This window comes from Aulonocara stuartgranti, assembly GCF_965226115.1.
Source record: "Aulonocara stuartgranti genome assembly, chromosome: 6".
Taxonomy (NCBI): domain Eukaryota; kingdom Metazoa; phylum Chordata; class Actinopteri; order Cichliformes; family Cichlidae; genus Aulonocara; species Aulonocara stuartgranti.
In genome coordinates, this window is record NC_138944.1 from 5,643,002 (window position 1) to 5,668,133 (window position 25,132).

The following is a 25,132-nucleotide window of genomic DNA, read 5'->3' on the forward strand; positions in this document are numbered from 1 at the left end:
CTATACTTAATAAATTGCATTCACACATTTTTGTATTTATTTATTTTAAAGTATTTAAAGATGAGATCCCTTTGTAGAGACGATGCACTGTAAAGGAAAAGAAAGCTCAAAAAAGCTTTATTAGTTCTTTTAAAGAAGGCTTAAAAGGGTCTTTGATGTTACATATTAACATTAAAGGATGGTTTATATTTAAAAGTTAATGCACCACAAAGCTGGTATTTTATTTTTATTTTATTTTATTTTTACTATTTAATTTTTTCTTGATTCTTTTTCAAGCCTGTTTGTTAGGATTGAGGGACAGTTATATTGGTAGTTATCAAGCATCCACAAGACTGAAAAATGAAGCCAACATGGAAGTGTCAAAACTGCAGTTCATCTCATAGCAGGCTGCAAAAATGTACAAATACCGTAGACGTCATTTTAACGATGGTGGCCAAACGTATAGAGAAAGGTGTTATTCAACTACATAACACACACACACACAAACACCCAAGAAGCTGAGCACAGTATGAGAACTAACTCTAATATGAACCTGTTTAGATTTACTTGTTAAATGTTTTGTTGTCATTGTGTAAAAAAGCCGAATGCCATGAAGCCTGTCAGAATCTTACTGAATATTTTAACACAGTCTTTGTTGTAAACATGTCTTTATTTATTAACTAAGTCTTTGTTTATTTCACACGCAGTAAGACATTCTGAATGCAGTAAGAAAAATAAACCTGTAACCTAACACTGGTAACACTAACTAACTAACACTAGTTAGTTAGTTGGTAACACTAACACTAACTAACCTAACACTGTAACCTAACACTGAGCTTAAGCAGTTAAAACAAGACCTATCTGCAGGCTATTACGTTAGTGTGCTATTATTAATAAAAACATTTAGCTGTGATTTGGCAATATTATTGAAATAATTGCACTGAATAAGAAAATCACACAAAAGCAGCGCTGTCTTTGCCGGTGCTTTAATTTGCAGATTTTGTAACATTGATAGTACAAAGAAAAGCCTGAAAAAGAATCAACAATTCTTTTCATAAAGCTGCCTCTGAATGCATTTGATGAATTGCAAAGATATGTTTTTACATAAAAGACAAAGCAAAATGAAAAAGCAAAGAAATAACATCAAAGGTTAATGAAAAATCAGATTTCGGTATCATCATTCAGTCTTTTAGCATAAATCTTTCCTGGCTCTACAACAAGCATCTCATAGCTGTTGGCGAAGGCCTCCGTCAAAAAGGGACTAGAAGGTATCGGCACATAATCTTGACAAAGCCTACCAGCAAGATTTGGCGCACACTCCACTTTGTATGAAAAGAAGAAGGTGCCATGCTTAAACATGCAGCTTTCGGTCACGTTTCCGCTACGCAGGTCAATTGAACACTTGCCAAGCAGATCACTGTTCCAGTATGTGTCTTCATCATAAACCACAAAACTTAGTTTATTTTTACTGTTGAGCTTGATGGGTCCAAACTCAAATACCTCTGACCATTTGGGATTATCATTGTTCCGTATAATGGCAGTGCGCTTTACCTGTTTACCATATTTAACCATCACTGAACCATCTGTCTTAGTACAGCAGTCACCATACAGGCCCTTTGCATAAAGTTTGAACACCTTCAATGTTGCGAGGCCTTTCCCAGCAGGGCAGCAGTTCGCCTGGACATTCTGGTTACTGTTGCAGACACAAGCACAAGGATCTCTTTTGTTCACTCTGTGGCCAATCTTACAAGTTTCTGAGCACTTTTTCAGCAGAGCATTTCTCTTAATGTACTTCTCCACCTCCAACTTCAGTCCAGCAATGGCAGAATGATTAGTTGGCAGTATGGTGTGCAGTGGCTTTAAGTTGTATTGGACCACATCAGGGGTAGTTTTTAGTGAGTTGAGCCATTTCTTATAAACAGAAGCATCTGACTGCGCTTGAAAGAGTACATCAGCTCCATCGATGTTTCCACCAGTGACCTCTGTGAACCGCTCATGAAATTTACCACTAAAGCTTGGCATGGACAGCTTTTTCTTTATTGAGTTACAGTACTGCATCATTGACTTAATGCTACTAGAATGAGCAAAGCGTCTCGAAGCCTCGACTAACAAACAATCATTGATTACTGTTGCTGACAGGCCGTTCATGGTCGCTTCGCATGTCCTGACAGCAGTGATGGCCTTCATGTCTCCTCCGAGAAGAACTTGTGTTATGTAATGCGTGCCATAGGTATCGATCAAAATGCGATATGATTCCTCTGTTTTTTGTGAATAAGCAGGAAGGGAGTTCACAGCTGATTCAAATTCATGCGTCAGTGGAGGTTTTGCTGCCAGTCTGTAGCTGTAAAAGACATGGATCACAAACAGTGGTTATAACTTCTTAATTTAAATCTCAATCAAAGAAAAAGTTAATTCTTTGTCTTTTTTTTAACCAATTTGCTTTTTAACTGCTTTTGCTATAGGTTTAAAAAAAAATGAAAAAATTCAAGCTAAGGATTTCCAAGTTAAGCAACATACACATTTGGTAAAGAGCAAACCACACTCACCGGTAAACATTACAAGAGAGAGAATGACGGAAGAAGGTGTAACGGTCTTTCTTTGACTTTTGCATGGCAAAGGTGCATTCTTTTGACCGGGAACCTCCATAAATTGGCTGAAAAGGCAGAGTGGCGTCTACAGAGAAATTAAGGCCGCTTTCCCAGTCATTGGAGACAGCTGACACAGAATCATTGGCAAACTTTTCAACGGAGTCGTAGACTATGCTGTAGACCTTCAAATCACACCTGGGGATGATTCTCCAGTCCACCACAGCAACAGGCACCTTCTGCTTTTCTTTTTTCATGAAGGGGTTTCTCTGCAGCTTACAAGAGCCATTCCCAGTCTTCCACGTTTCAGTGTCGATGATGGAGGCTCCTTTCCTCTCCATTTTGACAATGTCAAAACCTTCTCCACCCAGATTGTAGCCGGGGATGAAATTAGCCTTTTTACACTCGTCTGGTGTACCAATGAAGCTCACGCTGGAAGGAAGGCACGGAGGACTCCAAGCCCAGCACAGGAGCAGGAAGTGCCACAGCATAAACATCTGTGTAGATGAAATAAAAAAATAACAGAAGAACAAAAATAAAATGGTTAAACAAAGCAATCTTTAAATTGACACTTTCAGCCCAGTGCAATAGTTTCATAATGACTATGAAGAAGACCTTACCTTGACTGTGAACTGCAAACTGTGATCGTGCTGTCAAAGTCCGACTGACTGTATACTGTAACATTAATATGCAGGAGGTGGAGTCAATACTGTCTCATCTAATTATCAGCATTCACACATTATGTGCACTTCACCATGTTCAAAAAGTCTCACAGAGACTTTTTTAAAACAGTTTTTTTTGTTTTTTGTTTCACATGAAGAATTTTCTGAAATTATCAATCTGAACAAAAACAAAAAGAAAATGTTTACTTGTCAGACTGAGTCCCAAATAAATGGATTCGTTTAGAAAATAAATACGAATGCAAAACAGAAGCAAAATGCATCTTTCAAGACATCTTTTGTTTAAAGGTGTCCTTTAATATGTCCTGTATCCCAACCCAAAATGAACAAATGTGAAGTCCAGAGAAGTATTTAATAAATAAAAAATGTGAAGAGTATTGATTGTGGGCGTGCAGAATAAAATAAATCGTATGTGTGGAACTTCTCGCTACTGGATTCCGCATTTTTAAAGGAGTTGGTCGTATAAAAACTACTATACACAAGAACCTAAAAATGTGAGGGTGAAAAGTTGAAAACGGGCTGAGTTAACACCACTACGGCTCGCCTCGCCCTTACACGTACACAAACAGCCTGTTTGCGATCACAGGGCGTAGTTCTGTTTCTGAGAAAGTAATGTGATACTGTGTTCTTTAAATGTGTTGCACAATGTTAGAGGAAAAACTTCCTATCAATGTAACATGTTTGTACATAAGCTTACGGAATCCTAATCCTGTGTATATATATATATATATATATTTTTTTAAAGCTGGTGAGATCAAGTAAGCTTTTGACATCCTTGAACGTCTGAGAGTTAAACTATTTCCACTCCACCTTTACTTTGACCTTTTTGTAAAATATTTTCACAATAAAAAACAGAAATGAGTCCAAACAGATTCCTTCCATCAAAAAAACAAACAATAAAACCATCCATCTGCCCATCCATTTTCTTTTGTTTCTCCAGTTACAGGTGTACTGGAGCCTCAGGTGTCATAAGGCGGGTTTTCACACCTATAACAAATTTAAAATCACCAGTCGCTCAAGCATGTGTGTCTTTGCTCTGGCTGAAGAAGCCAAAAAGCCCCAAAGATTTCATCAAATTACCAGTACCTAGACCAGCTATATTCCACTACTTCTGATGTGTTTATTTTTTTTTGTTGATTTTTTTGTTTGTTTTTTTGTTTGTTTGTTTTTTTACATTTCTTCATTCATCCATCCATTTATTCATTTTCCTTCATCTTATTTTTTTTGAAAAAATTGTGGATTGGAGGAATGTCTCTGTATTTAAATACATATGTTGACATAATAGTTGCAAAAACAGTGTGTATGTTCAGATCATGACTGGTGGGGTTTGTACAGGGAAATATCTGGAATTTTGCACATGTGCATTTAGAACAAAGGTTTCCTTTGTTTGCATAAATGTGGCTGTTTGGTTTGCATAAAGATGTTCGGCTTCTTCTGCTGCTGTCCATCCTGTGCTGCAGTGTTACTGCACACATCCATACTGGATTTCTGCTTCAGTGCTGTAAGTAGTTGCAGTTCACATATGTACCACAAAGCGGCGCTAGTTTCATGTAGAAATGATGGAAACACACATAACAGACTTCAAACTTTTCCATAGCTTTTTTTTTTTTTTAGATTTTCTGTATAATTTATAAACCTTCCATGTTTCTCTGTGCAGGAATAAATAATGCTATTAATATTTCAATGTGAAATCGATGATTGGTCAGGATGCTGCTGGCTGCATAACAGTCAGAACTATAAACATGCATTTTACCCTTCATTATGCAGTTAACACATTATAACGTGACTCTGTAATAGCAGGGTTACACTGTTTACCAGCTACCGTCTGTCTTTGTGGAGTGTGCCTTTTCCCTTCTGTCAAAACAGCCAGATGAAGTTTTTGAACTTGAGCTGTTTGACCCGAGGGAATTGATGCATCTATTCTCTATTTATAACACAGACAGGAGGTGTGCCATCACACAGAGGCAAAGTGATTGGTCGGGATCCTCAGAGGACTCTTTGTGCTTCTGTAAATACGCAATACACATGGGGAACATAGTTGCATCTGCTCTGTGAAAACATGTATGCATGCAACCATCCACGCATTGATCTACCGAAATGAATTCTTTGGAGATTGCAGATGTGTTCATGCATGCCCTATATGCATACAAGAAGGCAAACAAATTCACATGTATGCTTTAATGCCTATACACTTTCACAATGAAAGAGTTACAGTTTGCTGCTGGCACTCCCACATTATTGAAGCATACGTACGTATTTTCAAGATGTTCTGCACAAAATGAGCTTTTTCTTCCTTAAAGGTTCAAAGAAGCTCAACAAATACACACATATCATATCCACCAATGATGTCTGTGAATGTGTATATCATACCTAATATAAGTTTCCCACGTGAAGCTTTAAACTTCACGTTAACAGATACTCACTGAGAGAACTGCCTCGGTTTTCTTTCATTTAAGAGTGAAAAGTGGCACATGTCAAATCACTACCCACAGACCTTTAATGCCTTAAAACTGGCTCATGGATAGCTTTTAGTCTGACATCTACTGACACAATAATTCAGATAGATAATGTAGATTTTATTGGACAAACAATGCAAGAGACACATGCAAATGCACGCAATGATGTTGTTTTACAGAGTACAAGAATGCTGGGTTTTGAAAGTGTCACAAATATGTTTGTCATTAATAAATTAAGCAAAAATAAAACCCCAATTCTAAAAAAAAAAAAAGTGATGCTGTGTAAAATCTAAATAAAAATAAAGTGTTATCATCTGAAATCTCATGAACCCATATTTTGTTCATAATAAAACAGAAAACATAAACAAAAATTTCAAGGGTATTTTGAATTTGATGCAACATATCGCAAAAAGAGTTGAGACAGGGTCACGTTTACCCCCCTTTTTTAACATCGGCCCGTAAATGTCTGGGAACTCAGGAGACCAGCTCAGAGTCTTTTGAACTTCTCATACAAGATTCTAGCTGCTCAACAGTCCTGGATCTTCTTTCTATTATTTATCTTTTCACAATGTTTTCAAGTCAATGAACATCACCACAAATGAAGCAAACGCACAGACACCGATGTTGTTTTTGTGACTGCTTTACTGGCATGTTTTTAATAAGAATACATGAATGCAGTAATATTGCAATATATTTGCGATTACTATATGAGGCAGGAATGGTTCCACATGATAAGCAGTTAAGCAGAAATGAGAAGCAACAATATAAAAGTAATGTATGCATCACATATTCTCCCTTTGTCCTACTTCAAGTCCCGGCTTGACTAATTTGCCATGCTGCTCACCAGTTTCTCCAATGAGGATACCATTTCTGGTATGAAAGACTTTGGCCAAAGAGGGACTCATGGGTGAGGGGATATACTCGTCACAGTAGTCACCACCTAGGCTTGGTGCACACTCTACTTTGCAGGAAAAGAATAATGTACCATGATTAAGCATGCAGCTGTAATTAAACCAGCCTTTGCGTGGTTTAACCTGACACTGCCCAAGATGATCACTGTTCCAGTATCTATCCTCGTCGTATACATTTAACACCAATTTGTCTTTCGTGTTAATAGTGATTGGTCCAAACTCAAATACCTCCGACCAACTGGGGTTATCATTGTTTGGTATAATAGCAGTGCGCCCTATCTGGTAACCATATTTAAGCTCTACTGAACCATCTGTCTGAGTACACTGGTCTCCATATAGATTCTTTGCATAAAGATTGAACACCTTCAATGTTGCACGACCTTTCCCAGCAGGACAGCAGTTCGACTTGATATTTTTATTACCATTACAGACACAAGCGCAAGGATCTCTTCTGCTGGATCTGGATCCAATCTTACATGTTTCCGAACATTTTTTCATCAGTGCGTTTTTCTTAATGTACTTTTCCACCTCTAGCTTCAGTCCCGCAATGGCATAATGGCTGCTTGGCAGAATCATGTGCATGGGCTTTATATTGTATCGGACCACATCAGGTATGGATTTAAGAGACTTGACCCAGTCCGTCATAACGGATGTTGATTGCCCTTGAAAGAGGATATCAGCTCCGTTAATGTGTCCACCAATGATCTCTGTGAATCGCTCACTAAATGTACTGCTGAAACTTTGCCCATGGTTTAACTTCCTTTTCATTGCCTCGCAATTTTTGTTCATGGTTTTAATGCTGGCAGAGCTCATGAAATTAACTGAGGCCTCCACTGTGAGACAGTCGTTGACATCTGTAGCTGACAGGCCATTCATGGCCGCCTGACAGGTCTTGATGGAAGTGACGGCCTTCATTTCTCCTCCTAGATACACTTGTGTGATGTAATGTGTGCCATATGTCTCAACCAAATTCCGGTATAAATGCTTGGTTGCAGATGAGTAATAAGGAAGGGCCTTCACAACCGATTCAAAATCATGACTCAGTGGAGGATTTGCTTTTAGTCTGTAACTGTAAAGGACAGAAATAAAACAAAAAATTAAAAAATGTAAGCAATAATATAATAAAGGTAATAAAATTTTACCCATATGATAAAATACTGTGGATGAGTTTGTCTGTCTGCAAATAACATAACTACTGGAATAACATAGAAAGATTTGCATATATAGGACTGTTTACTATTTGTAGTTTTTAGGAATTGAATTAATTCTGTTCAAATACTCACCTGTAGAAGTTACACTTGACAGAATGGCGAAAGAAAGTGTAGCGATCTTGTTTTGACTTTTGCATGGCGAAGGTAGATTCTTTGGAGTGGGAGCCTCCAAAACCAAGCCCAAGTCCAACGCTACCAGAAACAGGAATATCAAGGCCAACTTTCCAGTCATTGGACACAGATGATGTGGAATCATTAGCAAGCGTTTCAGCAGAATCATAGAGTGTACTGGAGACTGATAAACTGCACTTGGGGAACATTCTCCAGTCCAGCACGGCGACAGGGACCTTCTGTTTTACCTGATTCATGTAGCTGTTTCTGTACATTCTGCAAGTGCCATCTTGAAGTTTCCACGTTTCAGTGTCGATGACATAGGCGCCTTTTCTTTCCATCGTCACAATGTCAAAGCCTTCTCCAGCCAAGTTGTAACCAGGGACAAAGTGAGCCTTTTTGCACTCCTCTGGTGTACCAATGAAGCTCACACTGGATGAAAGACACAGAGGGCTCCATGCCCAGCACAGGAGCAGGACATGCCACAGCCTTCCCATCTATATGAAGGAAATAAAGAACAATAGAAGGAAATATAATAAAAGGCAATACAAGTTAAAATCTTGGGAAATTTAAAGCCATGAAAACTGGAAAATCTCAGAGTTTCACAGAATGAAGGTTTTGGGTGTCTTACCATCAGCATTAACAGGAAGTTCTGTTTGATGCCTCAAAATGGACAGCTTAAGATATTAGTGTCCAGGAGGTGGAGTCTTGAAAGGGTATTTAAAACTAGGTTCCAACAAATTTCTCACAAGTTTTATATTGAATCAGTTTTGTTCACACATTTTTACACACCCCACACCCTCCATTAGGCGTTGACGATAATTAATTAAACTTCTGCTAAGAACTAGAAGAAGAAAGAAGGCGACTTGTTAAAGACAAATAAATAAATAGCCAGAGGGTCAAACAGAGACCAGAATGAGAGGTTGGAACATTATCACGCAATACCTGAAGTGTAAAGTGTAAAGCAAATTATGGTGATGTTGATGATTATGTTTTGTGTATTTGATCTTCATGTTTGACCTCCTCCTTTTAAGTTGCTGTCAATATTTTTTGGTTATATATTCTGTAAAATATTTATTACATTTAACCTAAATGTTTTATAACATTAATTTTTTATATCTACTTTATATCTAGAAACAAGGATTCAAGCAATTTATCATCCTGGAAGCAAAAGTGAATGTTAAGTTGTAAATCTAATTGTAATTGTTCTATTTTGAATTCTGAACAGTACTGTATTGTAAATGGTTTTCCCCCTTTGGTTAATGCAAAGACTCACTGAAATTCAATGGCTAACAGCATAAAACTTATATTTTCTTGACAACACAGCATCATAACCCAGTAAAAAGCTTTGCTCTTGCAAACCTGTTGTGCAAACCATGAAAACAGAGTTTATTGCTGGCAAGCCCAGCTGCCAGAACTCTGTTGCAATTTGATACAATTTCTTATAATGTGATTTTGAAAGGATATTAATAGCTTACACACAGATGAGTGTTATCATTCCTTTTCTTACTGTACCTAATGTTTGATAAAAAATACAGACACATTCAGGCACAAGGAAATTCCAACATGCCTACCAGGATACGTACAAAGAATTTTGAAATATAAACCTGCTTGTCATGTTTATGAAGTACAATAGGAAAGCATATTTTTATATATCCCGGATAAAAGAAACATTGGTGTTTTGTGGGGTGCGTCAGCTAGCTCACAGTTGGTTAGGCTTTCAGATGGAGGTAGTTAGTGCCGTAATCAGCTTAAATAAGTTTCTGTTAACGTATTGTAGTAATAGCCCTCGAATCAGAGACTCGGACCCTTTGAACGGAGAGACACTCAGGACTTCTGTCCAGAGGTAACTGGGCTGAGCAGATGTTATTATAACATTGAATATTAAATAAACAGATGCAAGAGCAAGAATTCACACCAACACTTCACACCTCACCCTTACAAGTTCTTAAACACACTGTTTATGTTCACAGAGCGCCGTTCAGTTGAAAATTAGTCCTGCATTTAGTTGACGCTTTGCAAATGTGTTGCACAGTTAAAGTCTTTTGCAAAAGTTTTCATCTGTGTTTTCTTGTTTATGCAAAAATGACAGTTTCCGATACTCATCAGACAGTGTGGACTTCACAGGAGTCCCACATCAGGAACACACTTGTTTATTTGTTTGTTTGTTTTTCCATGTGCAAAATTTCAAGACAGGAAACAATGCTTCTAGAATGTGCATTAACGAGGGGCATATAATTGAAAACAATGTAATAAAATCGCAGTTTCAAAAATGTTAAGCATGTTGTCCTGGGAAGTGGTGGAGCGTCACTAGGCAGAATGACTCCAGAACAGTTCAAAATACTTGAGTATTTTACCTTCAAGTTACTTCATACTTACTTATCAAAAAATATAAGGAGGAAAAATACTCTTTACTGAGTTACATGTACGTGTCTATTTTCAGCTCTTTGGCTTTTTACTTCTTGAAAATAATTAAGAATTAAATTAAGAAACTCTTATATAACTAGTGACTTAATAAGAATTGTCTAAAAAGTAAAGGCTTTACAAACATTTTGTGAAAACTTCAATAATATTAGTATTATTACAATATTTCTCTGCTGTAATAGAAAAACTCATTGCTATAGGCTCTTGCATGCTGCAGGCTGATATGAGTATGAAGAATATGTAAATGGCAATAACCAACTAAAAGGTTTTAACCTTTTAGATCCTGTATCCTGATGTTGGGAAATTTACAACTTTGTGTTTCTGAATCTTATATATTGTTTTGTTTAATAGAATGTTTAATACTTTTAAACAATGGGGACTAAATTTTGTTATGCTGTTAAAAACCCCACTGTCACTATGTGAGGATGTACTTGTTTTGTATCTTGTTTTGACTTTGGATGTTTTAGGAGATTAAAGACTCCTATGAGTTTTGTTTTTGTTTTTCAAATATGAGTAAATGTAAAATAATTTGACCAAATTGTGTTTATTTACAGGTTGGCTTAGTTCATTAGTTCCAGTGAAAGAAACTCTTAATTCTCCAGCATACCAAGACATTTTGGACAAATTCATGATCCCAACTTTGTGGGAACAGTTGGGGTTGGCCCTTTCCTGTTCCAACATGATTGAGCACCAGTGGACCAAACAAGGTCCATAAAGACATGGATGATGGTTGGTTTGGAAGAAACTGACTGACCTGCAAAGAGTCCTGACCTCAACCCAACAGAACACCTTTGAGTGGAATTAGAGTGGAGACTGCAAGCCAGGCCTTCTGTAACATCAGTGTGTGACCTCACAAATGCACTTATTGAAGAATCAATCAATCAATTTATTTATGAGCACATTTAAAAACAACACAGGTTGACCAAAGTGCTGTACATAGTAAACAAGTAAAAAGTAGATCAAACACACACAAAGAACAAAAAAAAACTCAGTCACAATTAAAAGCTAGAGATCAAAAATGTGGTTTTAAAAATTTCAAGGCTTGGAGAGATCCTAATTTCAAGAGGCAGACTTTTCCAAAGTTCGGGCGCAGAAATCGCAAAGGCCCGATCTCCTCTGTTTTTTAGCCTGCTTCTAGGAACAACTAGAAGCAACTTATCAGCTGACCTGAGAGTTCTATCGGGAGCATTTTTAGTTTAGAATGGTGAAAAATTCCCATAAACACATAAATTCCTCCTAAATCTCTCCAGAAAAGTTGAATCTGTTACAGGTGGAAAGGGTGACATCATATTGAACCCTATGGATTAAGAACAGGATGTCACCCAAGTTCATATGTGTGTGAAGGCAGACGAGTGAGTATTTTTGTCAATGCAGTGTACGTAAAGGGAAAATCATCTTCTCATCTTGTTACTTTAATGAGTGTCCAGCAGGTGGCGCTGTTGATATAAATTTGCACTTTATGCTGATCTTATTTCTCAGTTATGGCACATGCATTACAAGCCTAGTGCAAAGAATTGACAAATATAACTTTTCCTGACTTTTTAAGAATAGTAACTTTGTTTTTAGTTAAATAAAGTTATTATTTTTTCCAAATGTAAAAAAAATAAAAATTAAAAAGAAATAGGCGAGTATTTGATCACAACCGTATGTTAACTAAATGATATGACACATACCGTATATTTTATATATCTGTTTGTGCAAACTTTGCGAGACAAAGTGATGACTGCCAACTGCATCAGCAAAATTGGATTTTTCCTGCTGCCATGTGAGGGTAAAAGATTCTGCTTCATTTTCTAAAAACATTATTAAAATTACAGTTCATTTGAACTGCCACATTTTCTTTTATAATATGACCACAATGGGACACCAAACACAGTAATATGTGCAGACTTAATATATGAATCAATTTGACTGAAGCCATACAACTAATTGACATGAGTCATCTTAAGGGTTTTTTATATTATAAGGTTAAAAAACACACATAGCATATTAGATAGAGAGAATCACAGTGATCAGATGATTCCCTATGAGTCAAACACTTGGCGATAGTAAGAAAGAAGAAATCCCTCTGTGACGGAGGTGTGGTTTGCGGGCTCGAGGGACCGAGCCAAGAAGGCTGGCAGGGCAACTGAAAACCAGTAATTGTGGTCTCTCTATTTCAGTTATGCCGGGACCTCGATGAGCGGGAGAACAGGTGGAGGACACAGAGCAGTGGAACAAGATTTGTAAATAAACCACGTGGCTTGCAATACTAAGTGATGTTACAAATTTTAGTGCTGGCAACACTCGAGTCTTTACTGGTGTTTACATCCTTTTAACAGGAAGATTTGCTATGAATGGTGCAGAAGGCCAGGAAATAGAAAGCACAAACAACCAACGGAAAAGAAAGGAAAACACAAACTGTGGTAACGTTTAGATACAAGTTAATGGCGTGCAGTAGTAGCATGTAAACACAGCAGGACAAAAAGTGGTGAATGCAGAAGAATATAATGCTAATAGATCAATGGAAGTCCTCCAGCAGCCTGAGTCTATAGCAACATGACTAAGATATGTTTGAGGGTGAGCTGAATGACAAAGGATGGTTTGAACCCAAACTGGCAACGGGATCAACAAAATAGCGCTCTGGTTGTTTTTCTGGTTGTAAGGTGCTATTCACCCCTCCACCCCCTCTGGTGCTTTTCTCACCAGGCCTTTATCTCTGTAGCTATACTGTTTGTGGTTTGTCACATTTGCTGTGTGTCATTTTTCTTTTTTCATCATTTCTTTCTCTTAGCTTAGAGGGCCCGGTGGCGCCAGTGTCCGGCAGCCTCGCCTCTGTCAGTGCGCCCCAGGGTGGCTGTGGCTACAATGTAGCTTGCCATCACCAGTGTGCGAATGTGTGTGTGAATGGGTGGATGACTGGATATGTAAAGCGCTTTGGGGTCCTTAGGGACTAGTAAAGCGCTATATAAATACAGGCCATTTACCATTTACCATTTCCTCACTCGAACACGTCCCTGACTCTTGTTCTGCTGGAGCTCTCCCCATGCTGAAATGGACTTATTCACTCTCCGCTATCACCAAGTGCTGCTCATAGGCGTTTTCTCTTGCAGGGACTTCATCTGTAAGTTGGCACTATGTAAATAAATAATAGTTTTAGTGAAATAAGTTTATAGTTCTCAGCAGCGGCTGTATTTCCTGAGGAGGCTGAGGAAATTTAGTATGTCGGCCAAGATCCTCTGCGGGTTCAAAGACCCCACACACCCCCAACACAGACTATTCACACTTCTGCCCTCGGGACGAAGGTTTAGAAGTGTGAAATCTAGAACATCTTGACTCAACAACTCCGTCTTCCCCACTGCTATCAGACTCTTGAACAGCTGACCTATTTTAAAAGTAATAATAATTTTTGCACATCAGGTCATCTTACATATCAAACCAGCATATTAACCTAAGATATTCAGCATAAAATCAGATTGTTATTTAGTCATCAACTCATTTCACATCAACAGCTGCTCTTACACTGACTGACTCACCATACTTCTCCCCTGACGTTCCAAGAAGGACTCCGTTTCTGGAGTAGAAAACGTAAGCCAAAGAGGAGCTCATAGGACAGTGGTTCTTAATCTTGTTGGAGGTAGCGAACCCCACCAGTTTCATATGCGCATTCACTGAACCCCTCTTTAGTGAAAAATAAAATAGGATTTTTTTTTCAAATTCAAGACATAGATATGTTTTTTACTGGTGCACAAAATGAGCCATGCATGTCATGGCGGAGGCTCTGCCGAACCCCTGAGACTGACTCACCGAACCTCTAGGGTTTGATCGAACCCAGGTTAAGAACCACTGTCATAGGAGAAGGGATGTGCTCCTACACCGATGCTGTAGAATCATTGACAAGACTTTCAACCGACTCATAGACCGTGCTGGAGACTTTCAGATTGCATTGGGGGAGGGTTCTCCAGTCCACCACAGCAGCAGGGACCTTCTGCTTCTCTCCATTCATGTAGCTGTTCTGGTACATCTTAGTGCCATTTCCAATCTTCCATGTTTCAGTGTTGATGACATAGGCACCTTTTCTCTCCATCGTCACAATGTCAAAGCCTTCGCCACCCAAGTTGTAACCAAAGGGAGCTTTTTCAAACTCCTGTGGTGTACCAATGAAGCTCACACTGGAAGGAAGGCACAGGGGACTCCATGCCCAACACAGGAGCAGGACGTGCCAAAGCTTTGCCATCTATATGAAAGAGTCAAACAATAAGAGAAGAAAAAAATGATGGAGATAAACAAAGATTAATCAGTACACTAAAGCAATGATTGTCAGACTTCACAGGTTCACATTCGCATTACAGAAGTCATGAAAGTGTCACAACAAATAAGAGAGCATCGCAAATCAGTATTAATAACATCAAGGACAAATCAAGCACAAATAAAGAATCAGAACAAGTGCACTAAAATGAGAATGTGCACAACTTAAAAAAATAGTGCAAGGCAGGACTTAGCAGTCTTACCTTCAATGTTGACTCTGCTCTGATCAGCAGCTTCTGACCTATTTTATAGTTTTAATGTAGGGGTGGAGACCTGATCGCTAATCTCCCAAATATTAACTTAAGAACATCCAAGATAACAATGTGTGAATTTTACTTCCTTCCTACCTCACACACAGAGAGTATCATCTTCATATTTTAATGGATGCCCAGTGGATGGTGCTGTAGACATAAATGGGACTTTCTGCGGCTCTTGTTTCTCAATTATGGGATATCCATTGCAAGGCTGATTCAACGAATTGAAAATAATTTGATAAATTTTCTTAACTGTCTTCAGTTAAAGAACCAAAAAAGTATTTCTGTCTTAAAATGTTAAATATATAAAATTAATAATGTGACTGCTCCATAAAACCATATTTCAAGGCTAAAGGCTAAGGCTTTGCAACACAAAGTGACGATTGCAAACTACATAAACAAAAATAGATTTTTCCTGCTGGAAATTTTAAAAGAATTTAAAAAAAATCCCACAAACTATGGCAAAGTTTAGATACAAGCTAATGACATGAAGTAGTCTCATATACACACATTATGAGCAAAAAGTGGTGATTGCAGAAGAAACTGATGCTAATAAATCAGTGGAAGTCCCCTTGAAGCACACGTCTATAGCAAGGAGGTGGAGACTGAGAGTGACTCGTGCCATCGTTCCCACCTGTCTGAAGGCCTCCACCATCATTCCCGTCCCCCAAAAGACTGGTACAGACAGCCTCAGTGACTACTCACCTATAGCCCTCATATCTGTAGTCATTAAGTGTTTCGAGCGGATAGTCTCTCAGCACATCAGACATTGTCTACCCCGCTCCCTTGACCACCACCAGTTTGCTTACAGAGCAAATTAGTCCACAGAGGATGCCATCACCGTCTCCCTTCACGGAGCACTGACCCATCTGGAGAACAGGAAGAGCAATGTGGCGATTCTCTTCGTGGACTACAGCTCAGCATTCAACACCATGATCTCAGACATCTTCGCCACCTTCAAATCCCTCCCTGACACCTGCATCTGGATCAAAGATTTCCTCGTGGCCTCAGTCACCATGGTTGGGGTCATGATGGTGATGAGACAGCGTACAGGGCCAAGGTAGAGATCTTGTCCCACTGGTGCTCAGGAGGCACAGACAGGTGCATTGCCCTCTCATTATAAATGGCGAACAGGCAGAATCTGTAAATACTAAATACAAGTGTGTCTTAAAGCTGGCTGGGCCTTAAGGACCATTGTTTTGGTTTAGTTTGTTTTTTTCTGATCACCATATGTCACCTGCACCTTCTGTTGCAGACACAAGCACAAGGATCTCTTAAATTTTTATCTACATCCAATCTTACATATTTCTTAATGTGCTGTAGTGTGCAGGGACTTTGAGATGTATCAGACCACACCAGTTGTGGGTTTAAATGAGCTGAGCCCATTTTTGAATAGAGATGATTCTAATTGGATATCAGCTCCATTATTGTCTCCACTAATGACCTCTGTGTGTTTCTCATTAAATTTACTCATTAAACTTGATAAATATATAAATAACAGGAATAAAACAGACAAGAAATGTTCTTAGTTTTAATTGTGGTCAGTTTGGTGCAAATTCTGATTGTAAAGGCTGTCATCTTGTAGATATCCCAATGTGTTGCCGGTAATCACTTTTTTGCACCAGACAAATGCTCACTATATTATAAAACTTAATAAAAACAATAAAAACTAAAACTAATACTGAAACCAGTAAACACTGAAAGGTAACTGAACAGTAAAAAATAAAAAGCAGAAGTAGCTCATTGCGGCACATAGAAAACTTAGCACACATACTTGTAACATGATTCAGTGACCACGACTCCTTGCTCTCACACCACATTAACCAAACTGTCTGTTTTAGTTTATCTCTCACATGTTTAAGTAAAATGGTAAATGGTAAATGGCCTGTATTTATATAGCGCTTTTCTAGTCCCTAAGGACCCCAAAGCGCTTTACATATCCAGTCATCCACCCATTCACACACTGGTGATAGCAAGCTACATTGTACTTCACACTGAGACTCATGCCTGACTCATTTACTTGAATGAGGAAGCTTCATTTTGCAGGAGATCTTATCAGTTTTCTAATAAAATGCTTTTATGTGTGACGATATTAAAAACATCATTTTATTTATATTTATTCTTTATGTTGCATATTAAGGTTTTAACTATATGTCCTTCTACAATAAAACTGCTGAAACCAGTTCCTGATAAGGAAGCAACCTTCAGTAACCTGACATTCTTTCTGATTCTGATTCCAGACTAATGCGTTCTTGTCTGTAAGGCCGTTGTGCATGTGTTTTGCTTTGAGGCAGCTGTTATGATTTAGCACTATATAAATAAAATTAAATTGAACTGAATTTCAGCTGTGCACTATATAAAACAGCTCACATTTAAATAAATGTGTCACTCTTTTAAAGGTTCGTACCACTTCCTCTGTAAATTTATTTCACTTCACTTTGCATACATTTTTGCTGTTAAGTGTACAGAATCATTGTTATTTTTATTGAGTAGGCAATAAAAGTGAATGAAGTCTGCTTTCTTTTCTACTGTTAACACCGCACTGGTTTGAGTCTTGATAATAGAAAAAGGACTTTTCAAATTTACATCTATCAGTGCTTTGAGCATGAGATTCTCCAGCAAATCCCTATTGATGATTTGCATATGACACTATTTAGCAGTAAGTATGTAGTCATTCAGAGTATATCATCCAGGGCAGTGGTCACCCTATGATCGGAAGGTCAGGGGTTCGAATCCACTGAACGGCTACCCTGAGGTACCCCGAGCAAGGTACCGTCCCTACACACTGCTCCCCGGGCGCTGGACTGGTGGATGCCCATTGCTTCACTGAGTGAATGGGTTAAATGCAGATGACTAATTTCCCTATGGGGATTAATAAAGTATACATAGTATACATTATTGCAATGAAGTGCTAATAGCATTCAGAGTTAAAAGTAAAAAGGCCCATGACAGTCATCTCAAGGGAACGCCCTATCTTCTCTGTTAATACTGAAACTGTTGAGTCAAAACTTTATCAGCTCTTTATCCTCTGAAAGATAATTGAGTTTCATGGGAGTTTTGCCCAACCAGTGTACGGTGTACAGGAGAAAGCATTCGATCGTGTCCCTCGGGTTTCCTTTATGGACAGGATTTTTAGGCATAGCCAAGTGGCGGAAGGCTTTCACTTGGGTGGTCTCAGAATCTCATCTCTGCTTTTCGTGGATGATGTGCCTCTGTTGGCTTCATCGGGTGATGGCTTCACCCGATGAAGTCGAGTGCAGTCGAGTATGAAGCGGTGGGAACAAGAATCAGCACCTCCAAATTGGAGGCCATGTTCCTCAGCTGGAATAGGATACCTCCTGGGCACCTCCTGGGTGAGGTGTTCTGGGCATGTCCCACCAGGAGGAGGCCCCGGGGTAGGCCCAGGACACACTGGAGAGATTTTATCTCTTGGCTTGCCTGGGAATGCCTTGGTGTTCCCCCGTACAAGCTGGAGGAGGTGTCTGGGCAGAGGGAGGTCTGGGCTTCTCTACTTAGGCTGCTGGTCCCCACAACCTGACCCCAGATTAGCGGAAGAAGATGGATGGATGGATAGTCTTTGACTTGAAGAAATTTATTTAACATTTAAACCTATTTAAAATAAAATATTTTTTTATGTTTACACTCACTCTTTCAAATAGATGCAAGTAAAACACAGCAAAAAATAGATAAAATCAAAGAGTCGGCGGCACTAAGTCCTGTTGTTCTTAAATCTATTTTCACCTGTTTAGAAGAAGTGGAGCAGTCGGAGATTTGCCCGGGGGGGGATCCGGGGGTTTCTCGGGGAATTTCACATTCTCGTGGCAGCGTGCTATGTGTTTGCTCACATTTGCAGTTAAATTTTTCTGTGTAGAAAGAAGTTTTCCTCCCAAGTAGAGTGTACAGGATGCTAATGTTTTTGTCACTTTTTACGGAATCAGGCTCAAAGTAAGGTCAGTACTTCCACACATTAAACGCTACATGGTCATACTCTCTAGTAGTAGTAATCTAATTACTTTATTGCAATAGTAATCTCTTACTTTACTTGTTACTTGAAAAAAGTAATTGGATTACAGTAATGTGTTACTTGTAACACGTTACTGCCCATGTCTGCTCTTGACACTGGTTATCACTAAGACTTGGTGCACACGCTAAAATGTAGGAAAAGAAGAAAGTTCCATGATTCAGCATGCAGCTGTCACTCAACTTCCCTGCTCGTAGATCGAGATTAACTCGTCTGTCCCAAATCGAGTCAGAATTATCAACATTAAAGGAGTCACTTCTCCAAACTAATACTGAGGATATCTCTAATTCTATTCTAAAACTAAAACTTCAATACAATCAGATTTGGGATCCAAGTCAAAAGCGATATTCTTAACTTTGAATTAGGAGATAAACCCCATAAATTACTTGCCAGACAATTAAAAGATGTCCAAGCCCAATGGACCAAACATAAAATTGTCTCCTCTACCGGCATTTTAATTCCTGACCCAAAGGTCAGGATTTTTTTTTTTTTTAAAGAAGAAACTGAACAAACAGTTACCAATATAAACTTGCAATAAAAAGTTTGTAAGTCGATTAGTTTGATTTTTATGTAAAAAGGATCTTATTCAGGGGGCTTGTTTTGATGTCTTTGTTTGTCTTTATATTGGAATTCACTAATTCTGTGACACATTTTTGATCATTCTAATTATCATGTACATTTAGTTTAAATACCACTATGAAATTTTGTATATTTTTAATACATGATTACTTTATGTCTTTGTTTCATCTATGTCAATAGCTCAGTAGGTAGAGCATTTGCCCCATGATTGGAAGATTGAGGGTTCAAATCCACCGAACGGCTAACCTGAGGTACCACTGAGTAATTTACCCTCCCTACACACATCTCCTCTGGTGCTGAATTGGTGGCTGCCCACTGCTTCCCTGAGTGAATGGGTTAAATGCTGAGAATAATTTCCCAACAGGAGATAAAGTATAAGAAAAAAATACTTCATAGTCCTTTCCTTTGAAACTTTAATAATTCCAAACTGGTGAAACCCTTGTAGATTCATTACTGTTTCTGTTTAAACTCCTGATGGCCACGAGGTTATCTATGAGTCTCCTAGTATTAGAGTTAATGATGGGTTGTTTCGATAAGATGCTAAATTGGATGTTTCTGCTTCTGGCAGAAACATTTACTTGTGTTTAAGGTGAATGTTAGATTCAATTCAGTATTCTAATCTTTTTATATAGATAACACACTTTTGCACTCTCTATGCAAAAAATGGATAGAACACCCTTCATTGCCGTGTTATATCAAAACCAAAAAAATAACGCAATATTTTTTTGAATACTTAAAAGAAACACAGGCGTTGTCGTTGCTGATGCTTTATTGCTAGATAGTTGAAACAATATGGAAAAAGAAGCATAGGAAGTGCATTACAGTTCTGAGTTCAAAAAAATATTTTTTCACATAAAAGTTAAAGACAGAATGCCATGAAGTACAAGCACATAGATATTCAGCATGTCGTCAAATCCATACCGGCTTCTTTCCTAACAACAACATGTGGCTTTAAAGTCTCTCATTGGCTGGCTTCTCATACTTATTCCACATCTTTCCAAGAAGAACCCCATTTCTGGTATGAAAAACCTCAGCCAAAGACGGACTCATGGCCGAGGGGATATACTCCTGACACTGGTTCCCACTAAGACTTGGTGCACACTCTACGATGTAGGAAAAGAAGAAGGTCCCATGATTCAGCATGCAGCTGTCGCTCACCTTCCCTGCTCGCAGATCAAATGAACACTCGCCTAACAGATCACTGTTCCAGTAAGTGTCCTCATCATACACAGCAAATTTAAGTTTGTTTTTCATGTTGATGGTGATGGTTCCAAACTCAAATGTTTCTCTCCATCTAGGGTTGTCATCATTACTTATAATATCAGTGCGCTTTTTCTGATCACCATATGTCACCTTCACAGAACCATCTGTCTCAGTCCACTTGTCACCATACAGACCCTTTGCATAAAGTTTGAACACCTTTAAGGTTGCCAGACCTTTCCCAGCAGGACAGCAGTTTGACTTGATGTTCTGGTTACTGTTGCAGACACAAGCACAAGGATCTCTTGCGTTTGATCGGTGCCCAATCTTACAGGTTTCTGAACATTTCTTCAGCACTGCATTTTTATTAATGTACTGCTCCACTTGTTGCTTCAGTCCTGCCCTGGCAGGATGATTTAATGGCAGTATGGTGTGTAGGGGTTTTAAGTTGTATTGGACCACATCAGGGATACTTTTAAGAGAAATGAGCCAGTTTTTATAGACCGAGGGGTCAGATTGACCTACAAAGAGGATATCACCTCCATCAATATCTCCACCAATGACCTCTGTGCGCCGCTCATTAAATGAACTGCTGAAAGTTTGATTAGACCCCAACTTGTTTTTCTTTCTCTGACAGTGGTCAATTGTGGCATTAATACTGGCAGAATTTGCAAAAGAAGCTGAAGCTTCAACTGACAAACAGTCACTAACATCAGTATCTGTTAGTCCATTCATTGTAGCCATGCAGGTCCTGACAGCAGTGGTTGCTTTAATTTCACCTCCAAGAGACACTTGTGTGATGTAATGTGTTCCATAAGTGTCAATCAGATTGTGATATAATGGCGCAGTTTTAGAGGAATAAGGGGGAATGGAGTCAACTGCCGGCTTGAATTCCTGACTCAAAGGAGGACTTGTTGCCAGTCTGTAGCTGTGGAACAGAAAAGCATATAGATAAGTTTAACTTAATTGTGAAGATGGCCAGTATTTGTATAGCGCTTTACTAGTCCCTAAGGACCCAAAGCTCATGTACATACACACACACAGGTGATGGCAAGCTACATTGTCCAAGCCAGGGCTCGAACCGGCAACCTTCCGATTACAAGGCAAACTCCCAACTGCAGCTTCAGAGTCTGTGCGATGTTGACTTTCAGCACCCAAAGGCATGTCTGCATATGTGAATGAGCTGCGCTTTGTGTTTAAATTTTTGGGGGAATCCGTTTACCTGTTCTCATTTGCTGTTTTAGCTGTTTGGTGGTTGCTGAAATAGTGTTGTGAGCCTTAACCTGAGATACTTGCGTCTCTGGCAAAATTCAGGATTTAATAAATCGATATTGCATTATTTAAACTAAAATCTTGAATCGGGAAAATCAATTTTTTAAACGCACTCTTTTCACATCGTACAAAATGTTAATACACAGCTTATAAAATGATATGATATTCCAGTACACTCCAGATCTGTATGTATGTGTTCTGGGTGACCCTAAAAAAAGTGTTTAACATCAATGCAGTAAATGCAATAAATACTTCAGTGACACAGAAACCATTTGATTTTGAATCACGCTTGATGCTAAACTAAAAAATAAATAAATACATTAAAAAATAAATAAATTAAAAATTATCAGCAAATTACTCAAATAAGAAAAATATCCACTGACATACTCACCCATAGTAATGACAGTTGATCGAATGGTGTAAGAAGGTGTAGCGGTCTTGTTTTGACTTTTTCATAGCAAAGGTGGAATCTCTTGAGTGAGAACCTCCAAAGCCAACCCCAACCTTTGCTGAAGGATCTACCGGGATGTCAAGGCCAATTGTCCAGTTGTTGGATACAGATGATGTCGAGTCACTGACAAGAGTTTCAACAGAATCATAGACCACACTGGAGACCTTCAAACTGCACTTGGGCAGGGTTCTCCAGTCCACCACAGCAACAGGGACCTTCTGTTTCTCGCCATTCATGTAACGGTTACAGTACATCCTACAGCTACCATTTCCAATCTTCCATGTTTCAGTGTCGATCACATAGGCACCTTTTCTCTCCATCGTCACAATGTCAAAGCCTTCACCACCCAAGTTGTAACCAGGGACAAAGTGAGCCTTTTCACACTCCTGTGGTGTACCAATGAAGCTCACACTGGAAGGAAGGCACAAGGGACTCCATGCCCAACACAGGAGCAGGACGTGCCACAGCTTTGCCATCTGAATGGAACCATTTAACAATGAGAGGAGATTAAATTACATGAACAAAGGGAAGTTAAACAGTGCAAAATTCCATTCCAGCTTTCTTAGGGCGAGAGGCAGGGTACACCCTGGACAGGTCACCAGTCTGTCACAGGGCTAACACACAGACACAGACAACCATTCGCACTCATATTAAAACCTATGCACCATTTAGAGTTACCAATTAACTTATCCCCACTAGCTGCATGTGTTTGGACTGTAGGAGGAAGTACCCAGAAAGAACCTACGCAAACATGGGCAGAACATGCAAACACCACACAGAAAGACCCTGGACTGATGGTGGAATTCAACTCGGGACCTTATTGCTGTGAAGCAACGGTGTTAACCACCATGTCACCGTGTTGCACCCCAGTGTAAACTTAATACCCAAAATATCCAATATACCTCACCCAAAGTTCTTATCATTTCTGATGAAGTATGTGCAGGTAACACTTTGGTGAATTTATAGCTAGCAAGCTGTCAACATATACAGTGGCTTGCAAAAGTATTCGGCCCCCTTGAACTTTTTCACATTTTGTCACATTACAGCCACAAACATGAATCAATTTTATTGGAATTCCAGGTGAAAGACCAACACAGAGTGGTGTACACGTGAGAAGTGGAACGAAAATCATACATGATTCCAAACATTTTTTACAAATAAATAACTGAAAAGTGGGGTGTGCGTAATTATTCAGCCCCCTTTAGTCTGAGTGCAGTCAGTTGCCCATAGACATTGCCTGATGAGTGTTAATGACTAAATAGAGTGCACCTGTGTGTAATCTAATGTCAGTACAAATACAGCTCAGGTGGGGGAATCTAATAACAAAACGTAAAACGTTTTGCATTTATCTTTAAAGCCCACATCATATTTTTGGACACCACTCAGGCAGCCAGCAATTTAGTTAGAATATTTGGCTAAACATGTTACTCTACTTTTAAACAACTAAGAATATATAATATTTCACGATTACAAAATAAACTGTAAGCAGTTGAATTTTGAAATAACTCTTGTTTTACATAGTTTTGTTACATTAACCATCTTATCTAGTTTCTACTGGTCATGCAGTGATTTCATGCACCTCCACGGGAGCATGACCACTTTTTTCAGAGCCACTACACTAAAGTATTAACCAAAGGACAAAAAGACAATCATATGGAACAAAGGACTTGTTGGTCTTACCTTGACAGCTGTCAGAAAGCTTTGGTCAGTACCTTCTATTATCTTACCTAGAGGGTAGTGAAGATGAAAGAGTGAAGTTTTAGATGCACCACGCTCTTTTATACCTCACGATTTTAACACCCACAATCCAGCAATGATGTGTTTTACTTCTTTCACACCTATTTCACACATGGGGAAGCTGTCTTTTTATGGCTTGTTAATACATAATAGTAAGCGAAGTAAAAATATACATACAGTCATTTGAGAAAGAAAATGTTCTGAGAAGTGTACAAAATTCTGTGGAAAGAAATATGTACACCCCTTGTAAAACCACATTTAGCAGCAAATTCTTGCAGTAATTGTTTCATATATGGCTTAATGGTCCTTCACATCATTTTGAAAGAATTCTAGCTCACGTTGGAGCCTTGAAAATTTTTTATCATGTATATGCCCACACACACATATAGTCAGGGTCAAAAGTCAAAGTCAGCTTTATTGTCAAAGACCATATGTACAGTCATACACAGGAATTTGAAATAGCAATGCTCCCATGGCCCTGAGTGTACACTAAAAATATAAAGATAAAAAAGTAAAAAAATAAAATAAAATAAAAGTCTTATGTACAATACAATACAATACTTAATTATTTAAGCAGTAGTGTCCAAAGCAATCATAGTAAATGTGGGCAAGTGCATGTGCAGTGGGAGTGGGCCAGTCAGTGAAGGGGCAATGGTGGTGGGTCAGAGTCGAATGTTTGGGGGGATGGGGGGGGGGGGTTCAGAGGAAATAAGTGAATGCAGGTCTGGAGATCATGAGGGTGAGAGCAGGGGAGTGAATTCAGCATCCTGACTGATGGAGGAAGCTGTCTTTCAGTCTACTTGTTTTGGCCCGGAGGCTCTTCAGTCTCCTTCCTAATATCAGCAAACTGAAAAAGCTATTGGACATATGAGTGAAGTCACCTGTGATTTCCAGATGAGGCGGGTGCAGTAGATGTCCTGGAGGGAGGGATCCTCTCCGCTGCTCTCACTACCCGTTGTAAATTTTTTTCAGCA

At 38.8% G+C, this 25,132-nt stretch overlaps 2 protein-coding genes across 2 annotated transcripts; both read right to left on the bottom strand.

Moving 5' to 3' along the window:
- Positions 1–949: 949 nt before the first annotated feature.
- On the bottom strand, positions 950–8,430 carry LOC309708787 (uncharacterized protein; the record flags this gene model as incomplete). Its single annotated transcript, XM_082537075.1, has 5 exons — positions 950–2,320; positions 2,526–3,061; positions 3,185–3,214; positions 6,486–7,680; positions 7,895–8,430. The coding sequence occupies 5 exons, from the start codon at positions 8,428–8,430 to the stop codon at positions 1,141–1,143; spliced, it is 3,477 nt and encodes a 1,158-aa protein (XP_082393201.1). The 3' UTR covers positions 950–1,140.
- Positions 8,431–20,330: 11,900 nt separating this feature from the next.
- LOC309707808 (perforin-1-like) lies at positions 20,331–24,268 on the bottom strand. Its single transcript, XM_082535355.1, has 3 exons — positions 24,102–24,268; positions 22,362–22,897; positions 20,331–21,626 (listed from the first exon to the last, which is right to left on the bottom strand). Exons 2-3 carry the CDS (start codon positions 22,895–22,897, stop codon positions 20,450–20,452), a joined length of 1,713 nt encoding a protein of 570 aa, XP_082391481.1. The 5' UTR covers positions 24,102–24,268; the 3' UTR covers positions 20,331–20,449.
- Positions 24,269–25,132: the final 864 nt, after the last annotated feature.

Coding starts and splice junctions, on each gene's coding strand:
- LOC309707808 (XM_082535355.1), bottom strand. CDS start 22,897: ATGGCAAAGCTGTGGCACGTCCTGCTCCTGTGTTGGGCATGGAGTCCC. Junction 21,627..22,361: donor ATCAACTGTCATTACTATGG/GTGAGTATGTCA, acceptor TCTGTTCCACAG/CTACAGACTGGCAACAAGTC.